General features: G+C 40.9%; 1 protein-coding gene across 1 annotated transcript in view; it reads right to left on the minus strand.

Moving 5' to 3' along the window:
• The window catches only part of LOC125032905 (Bardet-Biedl syndrome 1 protein-like), an 85,192-nt gene that overhangs the window by 7,808 nt on the left and 67,384 nt on the right, over positions 1-10,000 (minus strand). Inside the window, exons 7-9 of the mRNA XM_047624297.1 lie at positions 4,408-4,635; positions 4,036-4,264; positions 3,471-3,626 (exon numbers count right to left, since the gene is read on the minus strand). Coding sequence (XP_047480253.1) covers positions 3,471-3,626; positions 4,036-4,264; positions 4,408-4,635 — 613 coding nt within the window. The remainder of the gene's footprint in view (positions 1-3,470; positions 3,627-4,035; positions 4,265-4,407; positions 4,636-10,000) is intronic.

Consider the following 10,000-nt stretch of genomic DNA (forward strand, 5'->3'; position numbering starts at 1 on the left):
GGTCACTGATACGTCTCAGTAAGATGTGCATGAGTAACTTGCCTGGTACACTGAGTAGTGTAATGCCTCGGTGATTGCTGCAGTCCCACCGATCTCCTTTCCCCTTCCAGAGAGGGATGACCACACCCCTCAGCAGGTCAGGGGGAAAGGTACCAGAATCTCAGATGGCATACAGGACTGCATGCAAGCCCCTTGCCATAGGTTCTCCACCAGCCTTTAACAATTCGGCTTGGATGCCACAAACACCAGCTGCTTTACCACTCTTCAGCTTGGAGATCGCCCCCCTGATTTCGGTCAGGGAGGGTGGATCCTCGCTGATAAGTGGGTCTGGCAGAGGAGTCTCAACATTACCCGCATCCATGTTAACAGTAGGTGGATCAGCCTTATACAACTGCTCAAAATAATCAGCCCAATGCACACGCACCCCATCAGGATCTGAGATTATCTGGCCACTTGCTGAGCCGACTGCAATCGTCTGTGAGGAGGGCTTGGAGTTCAGCTTTCTCAGAGCTTGGTAGGCAGGACGAAGGTCATTTACTAGGAAATGGCTTTCGACCTCCTCTGCAAGACTACTGATAAACTGTTCCTTATCCCTTCTCAACAGTGACCTAGTCCTGCGCACCAGAGAGCGGTGCAAGTTGCGATCCCCTGACAATCCAGCCGCTCGACAAGCATCTGTGGCTTCCAGTGTCTTGTGTCAGATGGAATTCTGTCTTGTTCTTGGGCGTTCAAGCGTTTCACGCTTGAAGGTATCCCACAGAAGAACAGGGTCTGTCAGGCCCTCACGTGCTGTGAGACGACCAGAGATAGCCTCGGCAAACCCCCGGGTACACTCGTCCTCCCTCAATCTGTCCAAATGAAACACCCTAGGGTGTTCAATTGGGCGACGGGGGGTTCTAAAGTGGACCGGGAGAGTAGCCACAACTAATCTATGATTAGTTCCACAGAACTCAGCGCTTCGATACACCCTGCAGTTCTGGATACACCCTGCAGTTCTGCAGTTCTCCACCAAGTGCTAACGAGGATGTGGTCGATCTCCTTGGCCACTCTACCCGTACCGCTGTACCAAGTCCAACGATGCGGGTCAAAACGCTGATACCAGGAGCCAGAAATCCTCAATTTCTGGGACCTAGCAAAGTCACTGAAAAGGAGGCTATTCTCGCTGCCAGCATCAGCTCCTGAGCCATGAGGACCGACAGACATCTTGTAGCCAGCTCGATCACAGCCGGATACCGCATTGAGGTCGCCCAGAACAATACGAATATCTCGCCGAGGACATCTGTCTGCCACCCCTACCGACCCCGCCCCATATAGAGGAGGTTGGCTGGCTGCAGGCCCCATAATCCGCCTGCAGGGCTCCCTGGGGCTTTCCTCCACAAGCATCACGTCAGGCTGGCGGCCGCTGGGACCCAGCTGGGATGGGGGGTAACCCCCCTCCCCACCCGAGTCCCAGCGGTCGCCAACCCAGAGGGACCCACAGCCCGCCTTACTTGTTGGGTAGGAGGGACTTTAGCCCTTTCCCCAGCACCAACAACTATACGACTCGTTTCCAGTGGTTATCTCGGGGGGGCCGACTGGCAAGGCCTGCCTCCCCACAGCCGCCCATTAACCCCAGGGGGCGCGGGGGCAGGAGTTAGTACCTTTAGGGCCTCCTGCTGCTCCAAGAGCCTCCACAATTGAGCCTAGGACCGCAAGGTACCTAGTTTCCATGGGTGGCCACGAGGAGGCACTGTAGAAGTCTTGATGATGGAGAGGCTATGAGCTGGCATATATATATATGATTTCTGACGAAGCTATAATCGAAACCGGTCAAATACATCTTTTGTATTGTGAAAATATTCATTCTCGTTCATACTTTTTATATTTATATATATATATAGATAGATAGATAGATACAGATATAAATATGACAATAGATATATACACATATAGTATATATAAATATGACAATAGATATATACACATATAGTATATATAAATATGACAATAGATATATACACATATAGTATATATAAAGATATATATATATAAATAAATAAATACAAAAAATTATATATAAATATATAAATATACACATACATATATAAACTAATCCATATATATACATATGCATATATATATATTTACACACATATATATACATACACATATATATATATATAAATATACATACACACACACACACACACATATATATATATATATATATATATATTATACACACACACATCTATCAATATATATACATATATATACACAAAAATATATATTCATACATATACATACATATATATTTATATACAAACATATATATACATATATATATACATATATATACACATACATACATACACACACACAACACACACACACACACACACACACATATATAAGTATGCATATGGATGCATATATATATATATATATATATATATATATATATATATATATGTATGCGTATTTATGCATATATATATATGTGTGTATGTGTGTGTGTGTGTGTGTGTGTGTGTGTGTGTGTGTGTGTGTGTGTGTGTGTATACATATATATGCATATGCATAGGGGAAGAGAAGGAAAAGGAAAAGAGAAGAAAAGACCATGTAGAATTGGTTGAGCTAAGGACTGAGGCCCAATATTGGGCCTCAGTTTCACACCAGTCTATTCTTTCCAGGGATCCCTTTACAGAACAGGATACTTCCCCAGCTGTGAAAATCCCTTTCAAGAGCGACACCGAGCGAGAACCACTGTGTCTTTCACCCCAGCTAGAGAGGGAAAGATAATGCCAAAACAAGACACTAGTATAATTACTAAAAATCTTATTACTTAATTGTCTAAACGATGATTATCATATCATGTTAGGTATTATTGTACTGTAGAAATAATGATGCCTTGCCCAAATTTTAAAGATTATCCAGACAAACTTTCATTTGATCAAGGAATGCAAACACACGCCAACTCCGACAGGCTGAAGACACGAAGCTCACTTCAGACAATATTTATGCCCTGGTGGACAAAGTGAGAGCCACTGAATATTTATAGAATGCTATCCACAAATATCATGACACACGGAAGTTAAAAATAGCAATAATGTATGAAATCAATAAGAGGCTTTGCTCTGCACGGGATAAATCGAAAAATTAAGATATTTCACTCTATTTCAATAATAGTATTTGTTTTCTCCAAACTTTTGTTCTTTATCAGTCCATAATTAAGCCAATCGTACATTACTGATCATTCTTATTGCGGTATATGACAATGGAATGAATATTATCGGATTTTCATTTTCTGTTGAAATATGGGGTATCGCGCTAGCAGGCACAGTGGTCTTTTCTTGCACGAAGTTTCTCAACGTGGCTGCCCGGAAATCCCTGGAAAGACAAGACTAATGGGATCATTACTTAATCCCCCTACAAGAACGTGGGATTGGGTGGAGACAGCGTCTATTATAGAATATATATAATATACTTACAGACTGAATTCTCCCGCTCACGCATGGTCTGATCAACAAATAACTTGGTTTTTTTCGGGATGTTGAGTTTCAGGGACTGAATCTGAGCAGGCCCTTGCATGTCATCCAGGTCAAACCGAGCTGTCCTCTTTAGGATTTTAACAAGCATACCTCCACCTACAATGTAAAATATTAGTAAGTCTATATCGTACCATTTCAGAACTTAGTTCTAATGCTTATTGTTCTCTTTGACTCTTTGACTGTACATGGTAATATCAGTTATTTTTATAACAATATATGGCTTCATAATTTTATCTGAAAGTATTCATGCTATTTTATTTCTTACAGGCGCTATCATGCCATATGGATATTCATGCACTTGGCTCATAATATAGCCTGCCTACTGGAACGCATAGTCTCAGCGAAAGCCAGTAAAAGTGTTATAGAAAATGGTCCCCGAACACTATAGTCCAGATAATCGTATTTTGAATATCTAAGATCCAGTGTCTCGGATTTTAAAACAATTAATAAGATGCCTGTATTCCAGAAAGTTAATCTTTCCTTGTAAAACAACCTGGAGAATTACCTTTCAGCACAAGTATAAGAGTGTTATCTTCCCGTCCAAAGCGACCAAATTTCATGGCTGCTACACTGTCTTCTGTGTAAATGGTGTCCACCAAATGTTTATCACGATAGATTAGTACTCTGTGATCTGACATACCAAGGCCTGTCAATTTGAGGCCTAAAGTACGTATTTCTAGTGTCTCCATGCACATCACCGGGGCAGGCAATTTGAGAGTCCACAACCGTTTACCCTTTGAAAATACGGAGATTATATTAATAAATGAATTTAAACATTTTTTTGGGGTGTGTGCATAACTGATCAAGACTTAAACTCTAAAAAAACGCTATATAATGTATGATTACACTGCCATTATTAATATCTAATTACAAGTACCTTATTATTGTATGAGTGGAGGTTCTGGTCCATAGTGGCTACAATGATGCTCTTGTCACGGCGAAGTAAACCTATGGGTTGAGATGTTAGTTCTGCTGTTGGCCGACCTACTTTTGTTCCCCGCTTTAACGTGTAAATGTGGCCATTGCGGCACGCCACTATTACCCTGTACTCAACGTCATACAGACCAGAAACTGAAAGGAATACAGGCACGCTGGGAAGACTCATCTGTAACAGGAAAATGATTTGCTAAAATAAGGCCTTCTCTGGCAAAAAACACCAACCACATCATGCACCTTATCTAAACTCATTTAAATTTAACACTTTCCCTGTTCAGCCTCATGAAGCTGGCTTTTTCTAGGTGTCTTAGATTTTCAAAATCTAAACAATGCTTGCTGGGTTAATCTGAGTAGCCAAGGCTACAGAATATTGGGTATAAAATTATCGTAGGAACATTTTCGATCTACACTCTGTAATCCTTACAATGACGACATAAGTAGTTAAAATATTTGTATGTTCGACAGGGGTCACCGGCACCTAGAGAGCATGAATCTGACTACCATAAGGTATGAATCAGTACCTACCGCCTTATCTCGACTTGGAAGTGGCATCGCTGATCGTTTCAAATGACTTGGACATGGCATTGCCATCACGACAATATTACGATTTTTTTTTTTTTTTTTTTTATTCTGCATAAAATTACTCAAAATACTGTCGGTGATCTTAGTGTAAAACAGACTATTTATTCATACACAAGTTATTACAACACCATATATTGAAGTCTTTTAGATATCTTATAAATACAGAGTGCATTAACCCACGTGTATGTGTATATGTATGCCATGCCAAGTGTGAGTTTACTTGTTTAATTGTTTTGACACATAGATGGCTACACTTGTACTAAGACACCAATGAGCCAATTACGAGTACTGCCTGTCTTGCCCGTTTACCCTTTTCTTTGATTTACGAAAATATTTTACATCATCTTATTTTGCTGTTACTAATATTTATAAACATCGATATTCATAACACTAGTAAAAAATACAGTTTCCCGCCAATTCAAGGAAAGGTGAAATCAGGTAAGGTCACAAGGTCTACTTATTGACTCCTTTGTGGCTAAGCACTAGCAGATCCATCTATGAGCAAAGACATTTTAAAAAATATATAAAAAAATGAGCACATTTCCCATTTTTTTATTAATCCATTCGCCCCATGTGGCAATACATGCTATACCCATTGTAATACACGTTTATTTATTGTATTTACACATAGATGGCTCTACAAGTTCTTAATCACCAAATAGCCAGTTATTAGAAACTACCTATCTCACCTGTTTACCCTTTCCTTTCACTTTAAGAAAAGGTCTTTTGTATCATTTCACTGTCTGAAAAAAATTAATGACAAATTAATAATCATAACATTCTTTCTTTGTTGGATTTCTTGGCTATCAACCAGCGGCATGTGGCCAAGGTTATTAAGCCAATGGATCCTATTTATTCTATAAAATTTTGTCTCCCTTAAAAAAGTGATTACTTTACTGATGATTTTTTCATCATCTGATAGTATATTTGATAATGTAAAATCTTTATTTTTCATTCTGAGGAAATTTTTAAGTGGTTGTCTATGGTAGTTGTATAATGTACAGGCTAATAAGAGGTGATTTAATGTACGGCTGGTGTTGCAGTGGGGGCACGGGGGAGGGAAAGTTCTCTCGATATAGGGAGTGAGGTGGGTGATTCTTGAAGCGTTGACCCTAAGGCGGGCCAACAGATTGGTTTGATTTTATTTATGAGTTGGAGGTTGGTCCACTCACTTTGCCACAGGAGATATATTTTTGCTTTTATAAAAGACACAAAACACCTGAGATCTGTTCGAACTAGGGTAGTGTCCAGATCGCCAGTTGACCCGGCTAATGTGTCAGCCTGTTCATTGCCATGGATACCAAAGTGTCCTGGTACCCATATTAGCTTGATTAATTTATTGGCACCATGTAACTTACGAATGATATTACCCAACAGTTAATTCTTATTGGTTTCTAAGGATTTAACAGCTCTAAGTGAATTTAATGAATCTGAAAAAATAACTATTCTATCATGGGTCGTCGATCGTGCAAAATCAATGGCTTTATCAATGGCAAAAAAATCAGCAAGAAAAATCGATGTATGATTCGGCAGTCTAAACTTTAGTTCACATTCAGTCGACCATACACCCGCACCTACACACTCATCTGTCTTAGAGCCGTCAGTATATATACGAAAAAAAGATAGATGTCTAATAATGATCTCTCTGAACCTCTGGCGTACCTCCACCTCTGGCGCCATGGCCTTGGCTGATGGAAGCCAGGCTTCCATGATAGAAAAATTGGGGGTTTCCCATGGCGCTATGTTTGACTGTACCAGGGTATCGATGGTAGAGAGATCTATACCGACTTTCTCGACGAGGTCGTGGAGTCTCGTGGCAAAGGGCCTAGTGCCTCCATTGCCATTAGGGTGGCTCGGGTCTCGAGCCACCTTTGCGGCATAGGTCAGTGCTAACTGGCCGCGTCGTCTGAGTCGGAGGGGAGGTACTCCTGACTCCACCTCAAGACGCTCGATTCGAGTACATTTTAGGGCTCCAAGACACACACGCAAACAAGCATTCTGCACAGCATCCAGACCTTTCAAACTTGTTTTCGATGCCGAACCATACACGATTGACCCATAATCTACTTTAGACCTAATCAGGGCTTTATATACCATTAGCAAAGATTGTCTATCAGCACCCCATTTATTACCAGAAATGCACTTTAATGAATTTAGTGCTCTTTGACATTTATTCTTTGACTGACCAATGTGGTCTTTCCACTTGAGTCTACTAAAAAAAAAAAATAGACCAAGAAATTTAGCAGAATTTTGAATAGGTATTGGGTGGTTGTCTAGAGTTAGCCTGATGTTCGGCTTCCTCCTATGTGAAAAAAAAATACCCCAATAATCTTTCTAGTGGAAAACTTAAAACCCCACTGGAGGCCCCAGCTATGAATCATATCCAGTGCCAATTGGATGCGATTCGCTGAGAATTATGCATTATTGCTGGAGTGCCATAATGCACAATCATCAGCATACAGTGAGTATTTAAGTTTCAGAGGAGGAGCTGGTAATATGTCATTTATCATACATAAAAATAATGTTGGTGACAACACACTTCCTTGTCCGAAAAAGTGACATTGCCTGAAAATAATTTGACAGAAATAGTTCTGTCAGAAATGAAATTTTGTATAAAGCAAGTTTCCACGTAATCCAAAAGCATAGGCCATGTCGCCATGTCATGTCGTAGGCTTTTTCTATATCTAAAAATACTGAAATCAAAAATATTTTTTTGGGCAATTGCCTCTTGAATATGACTGTCCAGCTTTGCTTGTTGATCGAGAGTTTGGCGTCCCTTTCGGAAACCGCACTGCTCGTCAACTAGTAAATTACTGGAACTTAAAAAATGCAATAGCCTTCTGTTAACAATTCGTTCCATAACCTTGCATAAGCAACTAGTCAACGCATTTAGGCGGTAGGAGATGGCAAATCTGGGATTACCCCCTCCTTTCAATATGTGAATGATGTGGGCGAAGTGCCATGAGTTTGGAAAAGTGTGGCTTTTCCAAATTTCATTGTACACATCTAGCAACTTAATCATGTCATCATGATTAAGATGCTTTATCATCGCATATCGAATCTCATCGGGGTCTGGGGATGTTCCTCTACAGGCCTCTAGGGCTCGGACAAGCTCATCCATTGTAAGATCTTTATTGTAATCAAAGTCATCTCCTGCGGCAAAGTGAATAGGTTGCAGCTCAGCTGCTTCCTTGATGGGCAGGAATGCAGGATAGTAATTTGCTGAGTTGCTTGTATGAGAGAACTGCCTGGCGAGTGTATTAGCAATGTCTCTAGGTGAATCTAAATTATTACCCTCGTGAATGATGTTATTTATTTTGAAAGGTGTTTTTTTCTTATTGATTTTATTGATAGTGGACCAAACCTCTGATATTTTGGTATTGCTGTTAATTGTAGAGACAAAGCTCTGCCAGGAGTCTCTTTTTGGTTGTCTAATTACTCTACGAGCCCTAGCTCTTGCTTGTTTGTAGTTGCAAAAGTTCTCGTTTGTGATGTTATTTTTGAAAAGCCTGTAGGCCTTATTGCGTCGGCACAGCGCCCTGCGGCAATCTGGTGTCCACCATGGAACTCTATGCTTAACGCTATCTGTCGAAGTTTTAGGAATGGATAGCAAAGCTGCTTCTATAATCGAATTCTGAATATTGCTTAACGCTATCTGTCGAAGTTTTAGGAATGGATAGCAAAGCTGCTTCTATAATCGAATTCTGAATATTGTTTACTTTATCATCAATGGTTTCTCCAACACGTTCGAGCTTGACGCTCCTTGTGAAGGCGACCCAGTCTGCTTTTTTTACGTTAAATTTAGGCGCTGAAGGCGTTCTCAGTGTCGCATGAATACTCAATCAAAATAGGAAGATGATCGCTTCCCAACGAGTCGTCAATGGTGTGCCACAGGCACTTGGCTGCTATTGATGAAGAGACCAGTGATATGTCTATAAAGCTCAAATTACCTGTATTATCGTCCACCCGCGTCGGACTACCATCGTTCAGAAAGACTAAATCAGACTCATTAATCAACTTAACTACTTGCTTAGCTCTACCATCCACCCGAAAGGAGCCCCATAACGTATGATGAGCATTGAAATCACCTAAAATTTCTTTATTTTGTGGCAGACGTTCCTGAAGAGCAAAGAGCTCATCATAGATTGTCACTTTATCAGGTGGGCAATACACTGAACATATAGACATTTTTACTATGCATGCATCAAACTCCAAAGTAGAATCACTTCTGTAAAAGGGAGGTTTTGGTGGATGCACATGGCGACTCCACCTCCACCCCTATCCTCACGATCATAAATGTTAGTTCCTCAGCGATACAACCTCGTCAGAGACGAGGTGTGTTAAATGCGTTTCTTGGAGAACTATAATATCGGAAGCATAGGACGAGGCTAATAATTTAAGGTCATTTACTTTAGATCTAAGACTTCGATAGTTCCATTATATAATGGTCGATGCGAAGATTACGTTTTATGGGGTTTAGAAGTGCCTTTTCCGCCAGTTTTAATTTTCTTTTTATGGGAGGGAGGCGCCTCCTCTCCCTCGCTTCCCGGGGACCTCTCACGGGATGGTTTGGAGACAGAAGTTTCCATGTCCTGCACCTCCTGGCGAGGGAGACGACTGACAGATTGCGATCTGCTTCTCTCTCGAGAAACCGATCGCGAGCCAGACGAAGTCCTCACAGGAGTAGCCCGGATGGGGAGTTGCACTCCGGACTGTGATTCGGTATCATCCTCCTTATTATGTTTATGCTGGGTTGATGTAGCCATTTGATCGACCAATTTTGTCAGTTGATATACTTTAATGTTTAGTTCTTTAACGGTTTGTTTAAGTTCAGCAATTTTCTTATCCTTGGCTGCAAGCTGTTGATTGACATCACTTGCACTAGGGGTGTTGTTAGTTACTGCTGCAGCATAGGAAGTATCGGGTTTGTGTGTCAAACTTTCCACTTTCCT

Source organism: Penaeus chinensis, chromosome 2, assembly GCF_019202785.1.
Source record: "Penaeus chinensis breed Huanghai No. 1 chromosome 2, ASM1920278v2, whole genome shotgun sequence".
NCBI classification, from domain to species: domain Eukaryota; kingdom Metazoa; phylum Arthropoda; class Malacostraca; order Decapoda; family Penaeidae; genus Penaeus; species Penaeus chinensis.